This window comes from Hyperolius riggenbachi, chromosome 1, assembly GCF_040937935.1.
Source record: "Hyperolius riggenbachi isolate aHypRig1 chromosome 1, aHypRig1.pri, whole genome shotgun sequence".
NCBI classification, from domain to species: domain Eukaryota; kingdom Metazoa; phylum Chordata; class Amphibia; order Anura; family Hyperoliidae; genus Hyperolius; species Hyperolius riggenbachi.
In genome coordinates, this window is record NC_090646.1 from 148,165,934 (window position 1) to 148,188,475 (window position 22,542).

The following is a 22,542-nucleotide window of genomic DNA, read 5'->3' on the forward strand; positions in this document are numbered from 1 at the left end:
TATACTTGGCTCAGATCGGATGCAAGAGGGAAAAAAAAGTCAGAGAAGTGCAATATGTTGTGTCCATTCTCTGATGCTTCTCCCACAATTTCAAGACATTCTTGTAAGGAACCACTCTACAATAAATGTAAAAAAAATTCTGGTTAAGTACCGGACCAGCAGATTAGAGTTGTAGTGTCGCCATGTGCACAGATCAGGTGAATTGCGGACCTAGTGACTTTATCATTATTGCACAGGGGTGTAGCAATAGGGGGTTCAGAGGTTGAGACTGCATCGTGGCCCCGAGGGGCCCTCCCTCAACCCCAGTATTAGCTCTCTATTGGTCCTGTGCTTATAATAATCACTTCTATAGATACTTTGAATAGTGGTAATCTGCTCCCCATCCCCTTCTTGCACCTCTGACACTGTAGTTGCCATTGCCAGGTTTTGGTGCGCCATATCCTCTGTTATATATAGAGTGCTTGGGGGGCCCCAATGTAAAATTTTGCATCGGGGCCCACAGCTCCTTGGCTTTTCCACTGTTATTGCTCTTAGTTTATTAGACTGGGTATCCTAGGAGGACGTCAGCAGTTATTTGCTTGAAAAACAATCATTTTTAACCAAGACACATGTAAAACAAATTTTGGGTAAGGTCTGGACAGGGGGTTGTGGGAGGGAAGCAGTTTGGGCAACATTTATTGGAGCTAAAGTGACTCCAATTACTTCAGGATTGATGGATGGTGACCCCAAGGTTGAAGTTTCTCGCAGGTAAGATATGAGGGAGGCTTGAAGTATGAAGGATACAGAAGTTAGGAGAAGATGGGTTAGTTTAAAGAAAATTATATTAAGTATGGGAAATGTGCATTAAAGAATACTTTTTCCTCCCTTCCATCCCCGACTAGTGAATGGTGATGCTGCATCTGAGCAGTATTATTGTCACACCCTGCCACCTTCTACCACTGAGCGTCTCAGTGAGCATACATGCTCTGAGCGTCTCAGTGAGCGTACATGCTCTGAGCGTCTCAGTGAGCATACATGCTCTGAGCGCCTCTAGTGAGCATACATGCTCTGAGCGCCTCTAGTGAGCATACATGCTCTGAGCATCTCTAGTGAGCATACATGCTCTGAGCATCTCTAGTGAGCACACATGCTCTGAGCATCTCTAGTGAGCATACATGCTCTGAGCATCTCTAGTGAGCACACATGCTCTGAGCGTCTCAGTGAGCACACATGCTCTGAGCGTCTCAGTGAGCATACATGCTCTGAGCGTCTCAGTGAGCATACATGCTCTGAGCGTCTCAGTGAGCATACATGCTCTGAGCGTCTCAGTGAGCATACATGCTCTGAGCGTCTCAGTGAGCATACATGCTCTGAGCGTCTCAGTGAGCATACATGCTCTGAGCGTCTCAGTGAGCGTACATGCTCTGAGCATCTCTAGTGAGCATACATGCTCTGAGCGTCTCTAGTGAGCGTACATGCTCTGAGCGTCTCTAGTGAGCGTACATGCTCTGAGCGTCTCTAGTGAGCACTCATGCTCTGAGCGTCTCTAGTGAGCGTACATGCTCTGAGCGTCTCTAGTGAGCGTACATGCTCTGAGCGTCTCTAGTGAGCACACATGCTCTGAGCGTCTCAGTGAGCGTACATGCTCTGAGCGTCTCTAGTGAGCGTACATGCTCTTAGCTTCTCTAGTGAGCATACATGCTCTGAGCGTCTCTAGTGAGCGTACATGCTCTGAGCATCTCAGTGAGCATACATGCTCTGAGCGTCTCTAGTGAGCACACATGCTCTGAGCGTCTCTAGTGAGCACACATGCTCTGAGCGTCTCTAGTGAGCGTACATGCTCTGAGCGTCTCTAGTGAGCGTACATGCTCTGAGCGTCTCTAGTGAGCGTACATGCTCTGAGCGTCTCTAGTGAGCGTACATGCTCTGAGCGTCTCTAGTGAGCGTACATGCTCTGAGCGTCTCTAGTGAGCACACATGCTCTGAGCGTCTCTAGTGAGCACACATGCTCTGAGCGTCTTTAGTGAGCGTACATGCTCTGGGCGTCTCTAGTGAGCGTACATGCTTTGAGCGCCTCTAGTGAGCGTACATGCTCTGAGCGCCTCTAGTGAGCGTACATGCTCTGAGCGCCTCTACTGTAGTGGGCGTACATGCTCTGAGCGTCTCTAGTGAGCATACATGCTTTGAGCATCTCTAGTGAGCGTACATGCTCTGAACATCTCTATTGGGCGTACATGCTCTGAGCGTCTCAGTGAGCGTACATGCTCTGAGTGTCTCAGTGAGCATACATGCTCTGAGCGCCTCAGTGAGCATACATGCTCTGAGCGTCTCAGTGAGCATACATGCTCTGAGCGCCTCAGTGAGCATACATGCTCTGAGCGTCTCAGTGAGCATACATGCTCTGAGCGTCTCAGTGAGCATACATGCTCTGAGCGTCTCAGTGAGCATACATGCTTTGAGCATCTCTAGTGAGCGTACATGCTCTGAGCATCTCTAGTGAGCATACATGCTCTGAGCGTCTCTAGTGAGCGTACATGCTCTGAGCGTCTCTAGTGAGCGTACATGCTCTGAGCGTCTCTAGTGAGCACTCATGCTCTGAGCGTCTCTAGTGAGCGTACATGCTCTGAGCGTCTCTAGTGAGCGTACATGCTCTGAGCGTCTCTAGTGAGCACACATGCTCTGAGCGTCTCAGTGAGCGTACATGCTCTGAGCGTCTCTAGTGAGCGTACATGCTCTTAGCTTCTCTAGTGAGCATACATGCTCTGAGCGTCTCTAGTGAGCGTACATGCTCTGAGCATCTCAGTGAGCATACATGCTCTGAGCGTCTCTAGTGAGCACACATGCTCTGAGCGTCTCTAGTGAGCACACATGCTCTGAGCGTCTCTAGTGAGCGTACATGCTCTGAGCGTCTCTAGTGAGCGTACATGCTCTGAGCGTCTCTAGTGAGCGTACATGCTCTGAGCGTCTCTAGTGAGCGTACATGCTCTGAGCGTCTCTAGTGAGCGTACATGCTCTGAGCGTCTCTAGTGAGCACACATGCTCTGAGCGTCTCTAGTGAGCACACATGCTCTGAGCGTCTTTAGTGAGCGTACATGCTCTGGGCGTCTCTAGTGAGCGTACATGCTTTGAGCGCCTCTAGTGAGCGTACATGCTCTGAGCGCCTCTAGTGACCGTACATGCTCTGAGCGCCTCTACTGTAGTGGGCGTACATGCTCTGAGCGTCTCTAGTGAGCATACATGCTTTGAGCATCTCTAGTGAGCGTACATGCTCTGAACATCTCTATTGGGCGTACATGCTCTGAGCGTCTCAGTGAGCGTACATGCTCTGAGTGTCTCAGTGAGCATACATGCTCTGAGCGCCTCAGTGAGCATACATGCTCTGAGCGTCTCAGTGAGCATACATGCTCTGAGCGCCTCAGTGAGCATACATGCTCTGAGCGTCTCAGTGAGCATACATGCTCTGAGCGTCTCAGTGAGCATACATGCTCTGAGCGTCTCAGTGAGCATACATGCTTTGAGCATCTCTAGTGAGCGTACATGCTCTGAACATCTCTATTGGGCGTACATGCTCTGAGCGTCTCAGTGAGCGTACATGCTCTGAGTGTCTCAGTGAGCGTACATGCTCTGAGCGCCTCAGTGAGCATACATGCTCTGAGCGTCTCAGTGAGCATACATGCTCTGAGCGCCTCAGTGAGCATACATGCTCTGAGCGTCTCAGTGAGCATACATGCTCTGAGCGCCTCAGTGAGCATACATGCTCTGAGCGTCTCAGTGAGCATACATGCTCTGAGCGTCTCAGTGAGCATACATGCTCTGAGCGTCTCAGTGAGCATACATGCTCTGAGCGTCTCAGTGAGCATACATGCTCTGAGCGTCTCAGTGAGCATACATGCTCTGAGCGTCTCTAGTGAGCACTCATGCTCTGAGCGTCTCTAGTGAGCGTACATGCTCTGAGCGTCTCTAGTGAGCGTACATGCTCTGAGCGTCTCTAGTGAGCACACATGCTCTGAGCGTCTCAGTGAGCGTACATGCTCTGAGCGTCTCTAGTGAGCGTACATGCTCTTAGCTTCTCTAGTGAGCATACATGCTCTGAGCGTCTCTAGTGAGCGTACATGCTCTGAGCATCTCAGTGAGCATACATGCTCTGAGCGTCTCTAGTGAGCACACATGCTCTGAGCGTCTCTAGTGAGCACACATGCTCTGAGCGTCTCTAGTGAGCGTACATGCTCTGAGCGTCTCTAGTGAGCGTACATGCTCTGAGCGTCTCTAGTGAGCACACATGCTCTGAGCGTCTCTAGTGAGCGTACATGCTCTGAGCGTCTCTAGTGAGCGTACATGCTCTGAGCGTCTCTAGTGAGCACACATGCTCTGAGCGTCTCTAGTGAGCACACATGCTCTGAGCGTCTTTAGTGAGCGTACATGCTCTGGGCGTCTCTAGTGAGCGTACATGCTTTGAGCGCCTCTAGTGAGCGTACATGCTCTGAGCGCCTCTAGTGAGCGTACATGCTCTGAGCGTCTCTAGTGAGCGTACATGCTCTGAGCGTCTCTAGTGAGCACACATGCTCTGAGCGTCTCTAGTGAGCGTACATGCTCTGAGCGTCTCTAGTGAGCGTACATGCTCTGAGCGTCTCTAGTGAGCACACATGCTCTGAGCGTCTTTAGTGAGCGTACATGCTCTGGGCGTCTCTAGTGAGCGTACATGCTTTGAGCGCCTCTAGTGAGCGTACATGCTCTGAGCGCCTCTAGTGAGCGTACATGCTCTGAGCGTCTCTAGTGAGCATACATGCTCTGAGCGCCTCTACTGTAGTGGGCGTACATGCTCTGAGCGTCTCTAGTGAGCATACATGCTTTGAGCATCTCTAGTGAGCGTACATGCTCTGAACATCTCTATTGGGCGTACATGCTCTGAGCGTCTCAGTGAGCGTACATGCTCTGAGTGTCTCTAGTGAGCGTACATGCTCTGAGCGTCTTTAGTGAGCGTACATGCTCTGAGCGTCTCTAGTGAGCGTACATGCTCTGAGCGTCTCTAGTGAGCGTACATGCTCTGAGCGTCTCTAGTGAGCGTTCATGCTCTGAGCATCTCTATTGAGCATACAGGCGTGCTTGCATGTCATTGAGCAGAAGCAGCATTATGAAGGAAGAGGGTCAGTCAGGGAGGATGGTTACATACAGTAGGCTGAGGGTGTGAAGTAATCAAAACACTTAAAATTGGTTCTTCTCATGTTTTCTTTATCTAGGACAGTGGCCTTAAGGATGACTTAAACATAATTCTGTTTTCGGACCATGGAATGACCGACATATTTTGGATGGATAAAGTCATAGAGCTTCAAAATTACATTGAATTCAGTGACATTGTACAGATGAAGGATAGAGGTCCTGTGGTGAGCCTATGGCCAGTAGAAGGGAAACTCTCTAAAGTAAGTTTTTTTTTTTTTTTTTTTTTTTTTTTTTTTTTGGGTAAAATACTTGTTACTCACTTTCAGTTGGCAACCCCCAAGATTAACACAATGTTACCGTATAGGTATATTGGGCAGCTGCTGTGGGAGACTCTGAGTCTGAGGTTACTGTTGAAGTGAACCCCCACTGAACAACTCAATATCAGATCCGACATCTTTTAAGCAACACCATAGACAAGCTGGTGCAGCTGTATGGTGTACTGGTTAAAGCCACCTCCTTTGACATAGGAAACCAAGGTTTAAATTCTTAGCCAGTGCCTGTAAGAAGTACTTGGGCAAGACTCTGTTTAGGCTCAGTTCACACTTGACAAAACATATAACCTGCGGGCCTCAGCTTGAAGCTTGATGTTGTTGGGAGTCACAGACAGGGAAGAGGCTCCATCATACCTCCATATACAAAGCAATTCGATAAAGGATCCAATCCGGACTCAACCATCATATGTGAATTCTTCAGAAATACATATTTATTTGTTTGCAGCGGTTATACAGCATGAAAACAGCACAACGTTTCGGGCGTGAGGCCCTTTCTCAAGTGCTTAATCATCTGGTTCACATCCCTATAATATATAACCTGCTGTGACATAGACACACCCTTCTGACACATCAGTGGGCGGGCACTAGCTTCTATTCACAGATTAACCCTATCCATAGAGGGCAGCTACAAAAGACTTCATAAGAAACATTTTAGACTAAAGTCCTCGTTAAGGCCATGCGGAAGTTGCGTGCCCAATCGGTCCATCCACCATGCCTCCCTTCTCAATAATAAAGTTCTAAAATCTCTTCCTTCTTGTGTTTGCACAACTTCAAGGACCTGCCACCTAAGCTGACTGACACTGTGTCTCATATCAATAAAATGTCTTGCTAGGGGGTACCCTCTCTTTTTACCCTTTTCCCTTTCCTCCTTTTCCATCCTTTCCCTCAGGGTCTCAGGGTTACGTATGTGGCACCTATGCTCATTTAACCGTGTTTTTATGTCCCTAGAAGTCTGGCCCACGTAGGCCAGACCGCATGGACACTTGATGACATAAATAACCCCCCTAGTGTCGCATGTGGCAAAGTCCTTTAAGTGAATAGATTCACCAGTCATGGGGTGATTCACAATGGGACCTCTGATGATGGCATTACAGTGTTGGCAACTCAAACAAGGGAATGTACCTTTTTTAGGTTCCCCCAGGAATAACTGTCTAGCTGGTCTAGATCTACCAATATCTGCCCTCACCAGGGTGTCCCTGACCGATTTCGCCTTCCTATATACAAACCTTGGGGGGTGACCTGCATGCATGGGCCAACTGGGCATCCGCCTCAACCAAAGGCCAAAACTTCAAGACCGTGTCACGTAAAGCACTAGACTCCCTGCAATACGTGGTCACAAAATTAACATCACTCTCAACCTCCTGCACATGCTCCTTATACGTCCTCAATGTTTCTCTCGCTATCTCTCCCACCTCTCTCGCATAATCTTCACATAATCTGAGAGACTTAAAGGGTGATCCGACGATAATTATTAAAGCGGATAAGGGGGGTGCAATTGTTATACAGAATCGCAAGGACTATATCGGCGAAATCCAACGTCAGCTAAACGATGAAAACATGTATAAAACATTATCTAGAGACCCCACTTTACAATTTAAACAGGAGATAGATATTTTATTAGATGATGCAGTTGAGACAGGGCTAATAACTAGGGATCTAGCGACAGCCCTGAAAAAAGACACACCAAGAACCCCGGTGTTTTATACATTACCGAAAGTGCACAAGGATTTATATCACCCCCCCCGGAAGACCTATAGTGTCGGCAGTAGATTCCCTTTTGGAACCCCTCGGCATCTTTGTTGATACATGGCTTCAGCCCATAGTTAAAGCTGATGAACGCTGTTTGAGGGATACTACACAATTTTTGAGTGTATTGAACCACATGGATGCTGGCGAGATACGTTATTTGGTCAGCATGGATGTGGTCAATTTATATAATAACATAATCCATGAGGAGGCGTTACTGTCTGTTAAAGGGAGACTTATGAATGAAGAAAGGATTTCTAATGAGACGCTTGCGTTCATTATGTCATGTCTGGAATTTTGCCTCTCCCATTCCTATTTCAGGTTTGGTGATGAATATTATCTGCAGTGCCTCGGGGTGCCGATGGGGGCCCCTTATGCCCCTACGGTGGCTAATATCGTCATGTCTGATTTTGAAAAGGTCCAATTTTTGGGCGCGGAGGCTCCTGTTGGCATCCGGGGGTACTGCAGATTTATCGATGACCTGTTTTTTGGTTGGACGGGATCGGAGGAGGAGCTGCGCTTGTTTTTCAATGAATTGAATGAAAAACATACTACATTGAAATTTAAGATGGAATTTGATAGACAGATCTTACATTTTTTAGATGTAGAGATAATTAAAAATTTAAATGGTTTCGATACCGATTTATATCGCAAAGATACGGATAAAAATGGCTTCTTGCTGGCTAGCAGCTGCCATCCTAGGCCTTTATTGAATGGCCTTCCAAAAAGCCAATATATACGATTAAGACGTATCACATCTAGGGACATTCTATATTGGAAGCAGGCGCGGCTCCTTACTCAGGATTTTGTGAGAAGGGGTTACAATCAAAAATTATGTGAGGATTATGCGAGAGAGGTGGGAGAGATAGCGAGAGAAACATTGAGGACGTATAAGGAGCATGTGCAGGAGGTTGAGAGTGATGTTAATTTTGTGACCACGTATTGCAGGGAGTCTAGTGCTTTACGTGACACGGTCTTGAAGTTTTGGCCTTTGGTTGAGGCGGATGCCCAGTTGGCCCATGCATGCAGGTCACCCCCAAGGTTTGTATATAGGAAGGCGAAATCGGTCAGGGACACCCTGGTGAGGGCAGATATTGGTAGATCTAGACCAGCTAGACAGTTATTCCTGGGGGAACCTAAAAAAGGTACATTCCCTTGTTTGAGTTGCCAACACTGTAATGCCATCATCAGAGGTCCCATTGTGAATCACCCCATGACTGGTGAATCTATTCACTTAAAGGACTTTGCCACATGCGACACTAGGGGAGTTATTTATGTCATCAAGTGTCCATGCGGTCTGGCCTACGTGGGCCAGACTTCTAGGGACATAAAAACACGGTTAAATGAGCATAGGTGCCACATACGTAACCCTGAGACCCTGAGGGAAAGGATGGAAAAGGAGGAAAGGGAAAAGGGTAAAAAGAGAGGGTACCCCCTAGCAAGACATTTTATTGATATGAGACACAGTGTCAGTCAGCTTAGGTGGCAGGTCCTTGAAGTTGTGCAAACACAAGAAGGAAGAGATTTTAGAACTTTATTATTGAGAAGGGAGGCATGGTGGATGGACCGATTGGGCACGCAACTTCCGCATGGCCTTAACGAGGACTTTAGTCTAAAATGTTTCTTATGAAGTCTTTTGTAGCTGCCCTCTATGGATAGGGTTAATCTGTGAATAGAAGCTAGTGCCCGCCCACTGATGTGTCAGAAGGGTGTGTCTATGTCACAGCAGGTTATATATTATAGGGATGTAAACCAGTTGATTAAGCACTTGAGAAAGGGCCTCACGCCCGAAACGTTGTGCTGTTTTCATGCTGTATAACCGCTGCAAACAAATAAATATGTATTTCTGAAGAATTCACATATGATGGTTGAGTCCGGATTGGATCCTTTATCGAATCAGTTCACACTTGAGGCATAAGTGGTCCGAGTCATGGAACGGCCCACAATGGACAAATGGATATCTCGACAGATCCTATTTTAAGCATAAGATCTGTTCAGACAAGAGTCTGCATGTCTGTTCTGCCCAGCGTCACTTTATTAAAATAAAAATGATTGCACTATTTTGGAATTATTTGAATCTTAACTATGTACGTACAGGGCAGACTGCACTCGAGCAATACTGTACAAAAGATCAGATCAGGCAGCATTCAGCCAGCCAATATGGTGGACAATCCAATGTTAGGCCAGGCAACATTCAGGCAATATGATGGTCAAGCCAAAGTCAGGTCAAGCAATCTAGACAAGTCAAAGGCAGGTCAGACAGTCTTTACGTGGAGAAGCTGGATTTGGTACATGGAGAAACTATCCAAGGCAGTCATAGATCAGGCAAATGAGCTGATTGTAGGACAGAAAATATACCGATTTTTATTTCACAGGCTGCTAAACATGCGCGGCCTCAGGCTGCACGCCTCCTTGTTCATGCTGCCATGGCCGGGAGCATTCTGCGCTTGTGCAATTCATAAAAATTGCAATGGTGTATGCAGCAAATTCTCCCATTTACGGAAGAGCAATCAAGGAGGCCCGGACCGAGGCTGCAGATTTGCAGTAGTTGGCGACTGGCTTAGTTGGACAGCTTTCTGAGGGAGAAGAGCTGCTGAAGGGATCAGAGTGGAAGGACAGCATAGGTCCAGAAGACTGCTGGGGGCTAGAAGAAGCCCTAGGTAAGTTACGTGGGCTAATTTGTTTAACTTAACCACTTCAGGACTCAGCCTATACCCCCCCCCCCCTTAAGGACCAGCGCTGATTTCTAAGATCTGTGCTGGGTGGGCTCTACAGCCCCCAGCACAGATCAAATAACAGGTAGAACGACCAGATCGCCCTCCTTTTTCCCCACTAGGGGGATGATGTGCTGGGGGGGTTTGATCGCTCCTGCATGCGTGTGGGTGGCGGGGGGGGGCACCTCAAAGCTCCCTCCACCGCAGGATTCCCCCTCTCCCTCTTCTCCCTCCCTGCCCCGGAGATCGGATGCTGCACAGGAACGCATCTGTCCTGTGCAGCCTCTAACAGGCTCCTGCCTGTCATGTGACAGCGATCCCCGGCCGCTGATTGGCCGGGGATCGCTGATCTAGTACAACGGTGCCTCTGTTAGCAGCGTTGTAAACATGTAAACAAAGTGGATTATTTCTGCTTGTGTTTACATTTAGCCTGCGAGCCACGATCGGCGGCCCGCAGGCTATTCACGGAACCCCCCGCCGTGAATTGACAGGAAGCAGCCGCTCGTGCGAGCGGCTGTTTCCTGATTAATTAGCCTGCAGCCGGCGACGCAGATGTGCGTCGCTGGTCCTGCAGCTACCACTTTGCCGACGCGCGTTATGAGTGGGCGGTCGGCAAGTAGTTACGATACCCTTTTAGATACAAAATAAGACTATGGGATTCCAAGATTGCTGCATTTAGAATTTGGACTATGGATACAATTTCTTTTTCATCAGTTTATTACTCTTATTTCTGTTCAGGCTTGCTTTAAAGGGCAACTGTAGCAAAAGGTCTATGGATGCTAACATATTTATTTTCCTTTTAAACAATTCCCATTGCCTGGCTGTCCTGCTGATCCTCAGCCTCTAATACTAAGCCATAGACCTTGAACAAGCATGCAGCAGATCAGGCGTTTCTGACATTATTGTCAGATCTGACAAGATTAGCTGCATGCTTGTTTCTGGTGTGTGAATCAGACACTACTGCAGCCAAATAGATCAGCAGGGCTGCCAAGAAACTGGTATTGTTTAAAAGAAAATATGACGGCCTCCATATCCCTCTCACTTCAATTGTCCTTTAAAACAGTGAAACTTTACGTAGCAGCGGATTTGTAATGGCTTTGCTCTGACTTGTGTGTGCAGATGTGGCAGATTCCCAGCAAACTGTGACACAAATAGTGCCAAAAACAGGCACAGAAATAGACGGTTATATTGGGCACTCCATATTTCTGTGTAATTGTGCAGAGGGCAGCACAGGACATCCTCACTGTGAAATATAGCCTGCAGAGGCATTACTACATCTCCCCCACCTTTTAGTAGTGTGAAGAATTTCTGTGAAAGTTTTATAATTATCCATGTCGAGAGGTAGGGTAGCCAAATAAAAAGAAAAAAAAAGCAAAAAAAAAAAAAAAAAAAAAAGCACACCATATGTATTTTGGGGAAGGAGCCCACTCAGACCTATTGTCAGCGGAATGAACTTGGTAACCTAGCGCAATTACAAATATGTGGCAACCATCCCAGCACCGTGACTGGTAACATGGTACACAGTGTTCACAGTGTTCACAGTTCTCAAGAATTCAGCAAGAAAGGTCAGTGTTGATTTATTTTAAGGACAGAGAAGACTAAGGTGTCTTCCCATATCACATCCCTGTCTACATGTATACCTACTTTGGAGGCTCTTGACACTATATGGAACTGTTTGACTGCTTAGAGGTGCCCATACACGGTACAGTAAAATAGTTTGAACATTTGTTATTTTCAGAAAAATCGATCATAAGTTTATGGTATATTGGTTCGATTTTTGCTGATTATTCGATCAAGCGGAAAAGTTGAACAGACCTATCTAGTTAAACAAAAAACTAAAACATTGCATCATGTATGGCCACCTTTAGACAACCCTTGGTTGAAAAATGGATTCCTTACCTAAGAAGAAGGAAGCATCTGGATCCTCCAGAGGCTCCCCAAGCTGTCCTCTGATGGATGCGGGATCCTCTGGAACATCGGGAGCCTTCCTGCTCTTCTGACACGAGCGCAGCTGTGCGTGTGCAGTAGCACGGAGACGCTTGTGCACGAGTGGCTCCAGCTTACTGTGCAGGCACGGTCATACTCGCACAGGGAAGGTACAGGCATGCTCACTTCTGAAGAGGGGTGCGGCACCAATGTTCCTTTCCAACAAGTCTGTTCAGGGGTGCTGTGCTGGACAATGAGGGACCAATAGGGAGTAGCCTCTATGGGATTCAGAGTCTTCCCTCTTCTCAGGTAAGTACTGTATGTGTGTTTGTACCCAAACAAAACTTTGATGGAACCACCTTAATGTTCACAACCCCTGCCTGCTGCCTTGCTACCCCTTGGTGACCCTCACAGCCTGGGGTAATATCTTACATGGGCCATTAAACAAGTGTGGCCATCGGGATCAGAAAAACACCTGATCTGGAGTATCGAAGGGAGGGTAGGTTAATGTTTGGGGCCCCTCTGCAGTCGCAGGTGCTGCTCTCCTGAAGTTACACCCTTGCACATGTCTACAAAGCTATACATGGGAAGTGGCTGAAAGGACTAATATGTATTGTACAGCAGCAGATCAGATGTGCCCTTATTTCTAACCCGAGTGAATAAATAAGAGGTGAAAGTAATCTAATTCAGACTCCCATTGGTATGAGTCATCTTGCCATTTAGAACATCAGATCATATCCCCAGTTTTAATAGCCGTGTTTTGCAGGTCTACAGCCAGCTGAAGGGGGTGCAGCACATGAGTGTTTATCAGAAGGACCAAATTCCAGACCGATTTCACTATAAAAAGGGGACGTTTGTGTCCCCTTTAACCCTAGTGGCGGATCAGGGCTGGTTCATAGCGCAGGTAAGTGTGTGGAGGAGTCTGTATTGGGCCTTTTATTTTATTTCTACTGCTGAATGACTGACCTGGTGTGCTTGACCTAGAGTAAAGAAACGCTGCCCTTCTGGGACAATGGCACAGAGCCCAAGCAGGGCTGGCAGCATGGCTGGCACGGCTATGACAACGAGCTGATGGATATGAGAGGATTCTTTCTGGCCTCAGGTCCAGGTAAATATTGTAAATGAAGATGCACAACACACACAGTTCCTTCACAATAGCAATCTGATTTTGCACAAACTCTATTTAATAACTGTAGATGTATTTTATCTATATACAGTGAATAAAATTATTTCTGCTACTACTCATTTTTCCACTGATGCAGAGATAATTTTGTGCTTTGAATGAGTAGAGACTCATTCACCACCAAAGTTTTTGGCTTGGAGCACACTAGTTTGAATCTCATGCGTTTTGCTGCATAGCAGAAAACATGTTAAATTTCAATTAATGAAAGTCTATGGGCTGCATTGCAATCTCTGTGATTTGCATTGTATTATGTTTAAATTGCACCAAATGTTGTCTTTTCCCGCATTCTGTATTTGGAGCGCATGCAGTTTGCATACAATGCTTTTCAATAGCGAAAAAGGCTTTTCCAAATAAAAGATTTACTGTATTTTCCCCATAAAAAAAGGCAGATTATTTAAAAACCATAAACTCATACAAAAATGCAAAATGCTGAGAGAAACGCAGAAAACTCCTGGATTTCCACCCAGACAAGTGTGCTCCCAGCCTTCCAGCTTTGATCACCTATACGAAGATATTATATGTATCGGACTATAAACCTAATTAGACATCCTAATGTAAATACAATTCACTAGTGCCCCATGTGTAGAGGTATATCTGTACTGTAATACTGATTGTCCTCTGAAAAACATAACCTACGTCATCCCCTACTCCATTTGCCTCTCCTGACTAATTGCAAATATCTGGACTTGGTGAGGGTGTTTTGGGCACTAGTTAAAATTTGTGGCCCCAAATCTAGTGACTGTATAGTGTACTAGTGTAACCCTCTAACAGAGGTTCCCAAAAGTTTTGCTAATGTATTTCTATGTGTGAGGTAACTTTAGCATCTAAGGCTAAGTTTCGCCTGTGGAATCAAAACGGCGCATGGGAGAGGAGTGGAGGCGTTTGTAATGGTCGCATAGACTGTTGCTAAGTGACCAAAGCACACAGAGCAGTGGAACTTTCTAGAAGCCCTGCGCGGCCTGTTAGGATGCTACAGCGCAGGAGCGGAGGGGCAGAGATAGTAGGGTGTAGCTGAAGGGAACTGGTCAGAGCCAGCCAGAGCGTGCCAGAGAGCGAGAGAGAGCGGAACTTAGGAGGAGACAGGAGCAGCGAAAAGGAGCGGTAAAGGAGGCCATGAGGAGAATAGCCATAGCAGTCAACCCGGAGACTAAAAGGGGACCCGGCGGCTGTGCAGAGACTACAGTGGAGCAAGTAAGGCAGAGGCAACCCGGCCAGACAGTGACTGGAGACCAGAGGCAGCGTGCACAGAGTCCATCCGAGCTAGTCCGGACAAAAAGGACCCCGGCAGCCAGATGAGTATTAGGCCAGAGAGCCAACTGCAAGTTACAGTGTGTGTTCAGCTACTAGCCAGTGTTCAGCGAAGGCTTGCTGAGATAGAATTATAGCAACCCAGAACCTGTTCAAAGCAGAGACGGAGGGCTTGGCACTAGACACGGCAGGTGAGCTGGAGCCACTGGTGCTGGAGGACACGTGCTGCTCAAATGAAGTAACAATGTTTCCAGAGAGAAGGAAAGAGAGGCACCGTGCCTGTAAACACACCTTTATTTGGTTCCAATGGACATCACATACAGCGACATGCAGTGGGGGTTAGGTGAGGCCTGACAGCCGTTTCGCGTACTAACGCGTCATCAGAGGCACTAAAGGTTAGTGCCTCTGATGACGCGTTAGCACGCGAAACGGCTGTCAGGCCTCACCTAACCCCTACTGCATGTCGCTGTATATGATGTCCATTGGAACCAAATAAAGGTGTGTTTACAGGCATGGTGCCTCTCTTTCCTTCTCTCCAGAAATATAGCAACCCAGAACCTGAAGAGGCCAAGTCTATTCAAAGTGCTGTTACTAGAGACTGTTTGTGTGCAAAAGCTTGAAAGATACAGAGACCATGTGTTGATGATACAGTTGTTGATGCAAGATAGAGCTGCTCAGCTAAGGTGAAGAAATCCTCTGCTGATTATATAAAGTGTACTGAGTGTAAAGGCCTTGCTGTCACTAAGACATTAACAGCCTCTATAAGTACCCCGCACAGCTGATACAGCCCCCCGCTTGCATTAAGTCTTGTTATATTGAGACGTTCGCACTAGAGCACAACTATTTTTGGTTTGGTGGGGACTTTTAAGTATGTAATTTATTTAGAATTTTCCATCAGCAGGACCCCTCAGGACTAATTTTCTGTGGGATAGAAAGGAATTGGGGCAATTGGAGGGAGTCACATAGGATTAGAAGTATTTCTCAGGCGGAAACCAAATGGATATTTAGGTTGAACTGTATGGAACCTATGGGTCTAAATATTGAATTGGATTTAAATTGTTTTATTACAGATGAATGAATTGTACATGTGGATGGTTTTAAATGCATCAATGTATTATTTTTATAGGGTGTAATTTTGCCGTTTTTTTTTTTTTTGGTGGGCGTTGCCGTCCAGTGTAATATTTCTTACTGGAGGGTGGCGCTCATCAATATTCTGATAATGCTATGGAGTTGTTTTATATAATATGTAAAGTTCTTGGGGTCCGCAGATCATTCACCAAATTGGGGATTAAATTTCCAGTTTAATTATATAAATCTTATTTTTAAGCAGAAGGAGGTTAATAGATATGTACCTTCCTTGCGTTCCTTTTTGCGCTTCATGGGTGTTAAAACTAATTGGATGCTTCCGTGTATACTTTACCTTCCGTGCGCTCCAAGCGGCGGAAGTCTGTAAGTGACGCAGCGGAAGTGACGTCGCGTGAGTACGTTCTAGCTGATGACGCGCTGATAACGCTGCGGTTGTTCTATTTAAGTGCCGGTTTCTTCACCATTCGGTTCTGCAAGCCCCTGATGACGCTTATGCGAAACCTGGTCGGGCAGATGAATGGTGGATGGGAGAACGACGCCCCACCTACTTATTATACGTGCTGTACAGCTGTGGGTCCCTGTCAAAAGGGCCCAGGAGTGAGTATTCTGTATATGTTTTTCACTGAATAAATTGGTGAACTTTTTAGACGGCGTACCCTTAGATTTTTTTATTCATTCATTATATACACGTTGGGAGTGTCCATATGCTAAGGAAAGAATGCTAGGCACATTGGCATAGAAGATTTAATCTGGAACCAGTGATCGTGGTGGCTAATACTAACGTGCTTCAGACCTTATAATCTGGGTCTTTTGAAGAGCTAGTAAGCCTGCACTTTGAAGGGTGTTGGTGGAGGAATGAAGTTTTGAAGTACCTTTAGCACTAAAGTTTTTTTATCTGGATGTATATGGAGTCTTTCTGAGGACTTTTAACTTGGCAAGCTTTATGGGACCTTTAAATTTTTTATACTTCTTTTGCGCGGATATGATGTCCATTCATAAGATACAGAGTCCGCTTACTTGGAGTACAAGTTTTGCAACAACTGTAAATTAGAGCTTATTCAGCCTAAAATTCAAAGTGCACTAAAACCGAGTTATATTGTCGGAGAGTAATTTGGGTGGCATAGCTGGGTGCATTGGTCACTTTATATTTTATTTTGTTTAATTTTATTTTCCTAATCCTTTTTGATTATTTGATTTCTATTTTATTTTGTTTGTTATTTTGGGAGGCCCCGTCCAGAGAGGTGTGTTGGGTGTAAAGTGGGTTTGTGGTAGATTATCAAGGGTAAAGAGTCTGAGAGATCTTTGGGCAAGATGAACATCCTTTTTGGGATCAACCAACGAACTGTGCAACTATACAGTACCATCTTTAAAGCAGTAGGATCAGCCATACTATGCCAGGGAAAAAAACACATATATAAGTAGATAAATACTTGATCCACTTACATAACACATGCATTATACTGTCCACGTTTTGATTTCAGTGAATGTTATATAATAAATGACGTGAATTCTGTTAGTGGTGGGGGCCATGTCTTTTGCCCACAGTTAAAGCTCACTCGTGAGATGTCATTTCTGCCCTTTACTTTTTTTCTTATCTCCTCCAATCGCTGAGTCGCCTCAGCCTTGCTTGTAAACACAAGTGAGTAGGGGATTAGGTTTCAGATAAGCAGCTGGCAGGGAAATAAAGGAAAGAGGAGGAATATATTATAGATAAAAAGAACCCCCAGCAGCAATTCTTTGGCACCGACTACTAAAGGGCCAGTGCTCCTTAAGTATGTGATAACTCCAAATCATAACAGCAGAAAACGTTTTGAAAGTTTTGAATGCAGGATTAGCATCTTTATCACTTAATACACTCAGACCAGTTGCTGTTGAAATTTGATTTTTATGGTGACGATACCGCTTTAAGAACTGTCCCGAGTTCCCCCAAGGTTTTGCTGAGCAATAGAGCTTGGACTTGGTTGCAAGTTACTGACAACTGTTTAGGAACTTAAATTGCTCAGTAGACCATCCCCTTCCCCAGCCCACGCCCCAACAGTGGTACTATGATGTAAGTGATTAATTGTTGTACAAGAAGATCTTTGTAGCTCAAATTTCATATATAATTTGTATGTAACTTAAAGGAGAACTGTAGTGAGAGGTAGATAGAGGCTGCCATATTGATTTCCTTTTAAGCAATACCAGTTGCCTGGCTATCCTGCTGATCATTTGCCTCTAATACTTTTAGCCATAGACCCTGAACAAGCATGCAGCAGATCAGGTGTTTCTGACATTATTGTCAGATCTGACAAGATTAGCTGCATGCTTGTTTCTGGTGTGATTCTGCAGGCAGATAGCTCAGCAGGGCTGCCAGGTAACTGGTATTGCTTAAAAGGAAATCAATATGGCAGCCTCCATATACATCTCACTACAGTTCTCCTTTAAACTTTTTATTCCGCAGCATTTACAGGTGAACCGGTTGTTAAGACTAGGAGATTGTGTATTTTGACCTGTGATGTGCAAGGGAGGTGTATTTTGTTGAAGTGTTGCGGGTTGATTGAAGCTACAGTTACCACTGTTAGGTCACAAATAAATCTTTGATAATTTCATCAGTGTCTGGTGGATTCCTCTCAGCCGGATCCAGTGCTAACGGATAAATCGGGTTACACTAGGTGTGGTGCTGTTATCATTGGCAGTGTCTTTTTGTGTCTCCTCCCCATAGTTCCCTAACCTTAACCTTGCCTCCTAATGATACATCCTCAGCAGTGGCATAACTACAATTCCAGCAAAACTTTGATGGGGCTCCTTAATGTTTACACCCCTTCCCTTCCCTCCAATTGGTGCCCATCACAGCCTTGGGGCCCATCTCACAAGGGCCATAAAACAAGTGAGGCCATCATGATCTTCCAGTATAGCCACAACCTGATCTGACGTATAGTCCCCTGTATTGGAGGAAGGGAAGGTTAGTAGTTAGGGCCCCCTACAGCTCTGGCCCCCCTGCAATTAGCAGGGGCTGCTCCCAGTAGCATAGCAATAGGGGGTGCAGAGGTAGTGACCGCATCGGGGCACTTGGGCTAGAGGGGCCCCGAGGGGCCCACCCTTCAAACACAGAATTAGCTCTTAATTGATCCTGTGCTGATAATATTCACTTCTATAGTTGTTTTGAATAGCAGTGATCATTAACACACAGTTTCCCATCCCCTTCTTGCTCCTCTGACACTGTGGTTGTCCTTGATTGGTTTTGGTGTGTTGTATCAGTTATCTATAGCATGCTTGGGGGGCCCCAAGGCTAAACTTGCACTGGGGCCCCCAGCTTCTTAGCTACGCCACTGGCTGCTCCCCTCTAGTTACGCCCCCTGATCATCATCATCAGTTCCCCCTCCCTTAGTGTGTCCTTCTTAATTTTACTACTCCAGCAATGACACCCTTCTCATGGACTTACTGTACTAACGGGTCTCTGTAAAGCGCATTTTATACCCTGATTGCATGTATAACCTTGTGCTATGTTGTATAAAGTTTGCTACCTCTCTGTCTATCACCTCTTGCTACAGTGTATTCCTATTTATTGTCCAGCGCTGCGTAATATGTTGGCACTTTATAAATACAATTAATAATAATAATAATAATAATCAGTTGGCTTCATAACTGATGAGTAGTGCCACCCATGAAAGGAATGAGCTTGTATACAGGAGGTATGATAGGTTGCTGTTTACTGAAAACAAAATTGTGGCCTCACAGTTAAACACACTGGTCGGTGTGAAGCAACAATCATCTGTACAAGTATATGAGTGACATTAACAGATTGGTTGTCATTTTCTTCTTTAAAAATTGGATCTCATTTAGAAGTCTGTAACCTCTACAGAGCAAAAGTTATTTAAAACTGGTGTCTGAAGTATAAACAGGCCTGGTCCTAGACTTTTTGCCGCCTGAGGCAATCTTTAAAGAAATCGCCGCCCCCCCCCCCCCCCCCCCAAGACGTGGGTGTGGGGGGCCGCCCGAGCTGGAGGGGATAGCGGGCAGGAAGGGGGTATTGGGCCTAGTGGCAGGGAGGGGGGTCGGACCCCCCCCCCTCCCTCGCCTGGATCCCCCGTCCTCCGCTCCCCTCCAGCTTAAAAAAGTTACGTTGCTGCCGCTATTGTAAGAGGCAACGGGCGGGGATCACTCACCTCTTCCTCGTTCCAGCGTGCGCTCCACTGACGTCACTTCCTGTAGCAGGAAGCTGCCCCCCCCCCCCAGAAGTGCCGCCTGAGGCAAAAGTTTCACCCCGCCTCATGGGCGGGCCGGCCCTGAGTATAAACCCAACGTGCTATCCTGATTTGTCAGGTTAACATTGTCAATAATTTAAGCAAGTCTTTTTTTCTCTTCCAGATTTTAAGGTGAACTACAGATCTGCACCGATCCGGTCAGTGGATGTTTACAATGTGATGTGCAAAGTTCTAGGCTTGGAGCCCCTGCCCAACAATGGATCGTGGCACAGAGTGGAGTGCATATTAAGGAGCCGTGGCCAGCTGGTTCTCCTGGAGAGCTCCTTGTTAATACTCCTTTTCTGTATAGCTGCAAGATTATGCATTTAGCTCATTTTTATTTTTTTCTAAGCGCAAATTATTTTGTAATCGTTTTCATATTAAATATGACACATTTCAGTACTTTTTGCCAGTGTAACCTGTCTGTCTGCATTTATTTATGTACCGGAGTAGCACTCTTCATTTCACAGCCAAAAAGATCAATTGTGATAATTTTATGCCATTGGTCTGTGCCTCATCTTCTGCATTTATTAACCTCTTCAGGACCACAGGCTTTGTGAATTGTGAAAAAGATTTCAGTTAAAACGCGTTAAAGGGGCACTATGGCGAAAAATTGTAAAATTTAAAACGTGCAAACATATACAAATAAGAAGTACATTTCTTGCAGAGTAAAATGAGCCATAAATTACTTTTCTCCTATGTTGCTGTCACTTACAGTAGGTAGTAGAAATCTGATAGAAGCGACAGGTTTTGGAATAATCCATCTCTTCATAGGGGATTCTCAGAGTTTTATTTATTTTTTATTTTAAGAAGCACTTGGTGAATGGCAGTTGCTCCGTCCCACCATCAAAAAACCTAGTAGCGACTAGCGAGCAGGGAAGCTGGCCAGCATTATTGTTTAAATCCTTTTTAGGGAATAGTAGAAAAATAATCTTATTTCTCAGCATCAGCGTGGGTTTACTAAAGACAGGTCCTGTTTGACTAACATGCACAGCTTTTATGAGGTAGTAAACGCTAATGTGGATATTGGCAATGCTGTAGATGTGATATACTTGGACTTTGCAAAGGCCTTCGACACTGTTCCCCACAAAAGTCTGGTGCAAAAGTTGAGGATGCAAGGACTGGGGAAGAGTCTGTGCATGGATAGGGAACTGGCTAATGGACAGAAAACAAAGAGTTGTGGTCAATGGATCGTACTCAAAATGGGTGACTGTTAGCAGTGGGGTCCCACAGGGGTCTGCACTGGGTCCAGTGCTCTTCAATGTATTTATTAATGACCGAGTAGATGCAGTAGAAAGCAGTGTTGCTATTTTTGCAGATGATACAAAATTGTGCAGAATCATCAACTCTCAGGAAGATAGGGACATGTTGCAGCATGAACTGGATAGGATGGCTATATAAGCACATACATGGCAGATGAAATTCAATGTTGAAAAATGTAAAGTCATGCATTTTGGTCGTACCAATGGTCTAGCACTATACAAAATAAATGGGATGCAGTTGAGGACATCAAACTTGGAGAAGGACTTAGGGTGTACTAATCAACAACAAGTTAAATAATCGTATTCAATGCCAAGCCGCTGCAGCTAAAGCTAATACAATTTTGGGATGCATTAGAAGGGAAATAAAAACTCGAGATGCTAGCATAATATTGCCCCTGTTTAACTCTCTAGTAAGGCCACATCTGGAATATGGAATTCAGTTCTGGGCATCACATTACAGGAAAGATATTGCAGTTTTAGAGCAGGTGTAGAGACGAGCAACAAAACTGATATGTGCGATGGAAGGTCTCGCTTACCAAGAAAGGTTAGATAAACTGGGTTTATTTAGTCTTGAGAAACGACGCCTTAGAGGGGATCTAATTAACATGTATAGATACATCAGAGGGCAATATAAAAGCTTGGCAAATGAGCTTTTTGTCCCTAGGCCTTCTCAAAGGACTAGAGGACATGATCTGCGCATGAAGGAAAATCATTTTAGCCATTTATTTAGGAAAGGGTTATTTACAGTAAAAGTGATTAAGATGTGGAATGCATTGCCACAGGAAGTAGTTATGGCAAATTCTATACCTGCATTTAAAGGGGATTTAGATGCTTTCCTTGTGTTGAAAGACATCCATAGCTACAATTACTAGGTAATGCCTAATGATGTTGATCCAGGGATTTTATCTGATTGCCATCTGGAGTCGGGAAATAATTTTTACCCTTTTGGGGCTAATTGGACCATGCCTTGTAAGGGTTTTTCGCCTTCCTCTGGATCAACAGGGATATGTGAGGGAGCAGGCTGGTGTTGTACTTTGTTCTCTCTTTGAACTCGATGGACGTATGTCTTTTTTCAACCCAAATAACTATGTAACTATCTTTATAAAGAATAAAAGCCTTGCTGAGAATCCCCTGTGAAGAGACGGACTAGTTCAAAATCTGTGGCTTCTGTCAGATTTCTACTACCTACTGTGAGTGACAGCAACATAGGAGAAAAGGAATTTATGGCTCATTTTTACTCTGGAAAAAACGTACTTCTTTGTTTGTTTGCACATATTTTAAATTTTACAATTTTTTGCCATAGTGCCCTTTTAAGTGGGAACTGTACCATAGGAAAACATGGGCATTACTTTTAAAATCAATTTTCTTTCAGTTATAACTGAGAGCAACTGATTAAGTGTAAAAGGTGTCTTAGACAATTTAGTGTAGGGCTGAAAATACTGCATGTCTGCTGATTTCTATTTCTGTAGCAACAGCTTCCACTAGTGGCTAACATTGATAATGACACTGACATAAGAAATAGCTTTTTTCTCAGTGTCTACAGCACATCAAAACAGGTACTTCAGTAGAGCCAGTATATCTTATATATATCAGTATATATATATATTCAGTATATCTCCTGTCCTGATGTCAAGAACTGCTCATGGTCATGTTGGGGGAAAAAATACTGGTTAGATCAAACATCCT

General features: G+C 45.3%; 1 protein-coding gene across 2 annotated transcripts in view; it reads left to right on the forward strand.

Annotated features, from left to right (window-relative positions):
• The window catches only part of ENPP6 (ectonucleotide pyrophosphatase/phosphodiesterase 6), a 56,328-nt gene extending 36,316 nt beyond the window's left edge, over positions 1–20,012 (forward strand). For both annotated transcript variants that reach the window (XM_068268906.1, XM_068268915.1), the window contains exons 5-8: positions 5,217–5,396; positions 12,621–12,758; positions 12,839–12,962; positions 19,719–20,012. In XM_068268906.1, coding sequence (XP_068125007.1) covers positions 5,217–5,396; positions 12,621–12,758; positions 12,839–12,962; positions 19,719–19,924 — 648 coding nt within the window. In that variant the 3' untranslated portion in view covers positions 19,925–20,012. The remainder of the gene's footprint in view (positions 1–5,216; positions 5,397–12,620; positions 12,759–12,838; positions 12,963–19,718) is intronic.
• Positions 20,013–22,542: the final 2,530 nt, after the last annotated feature.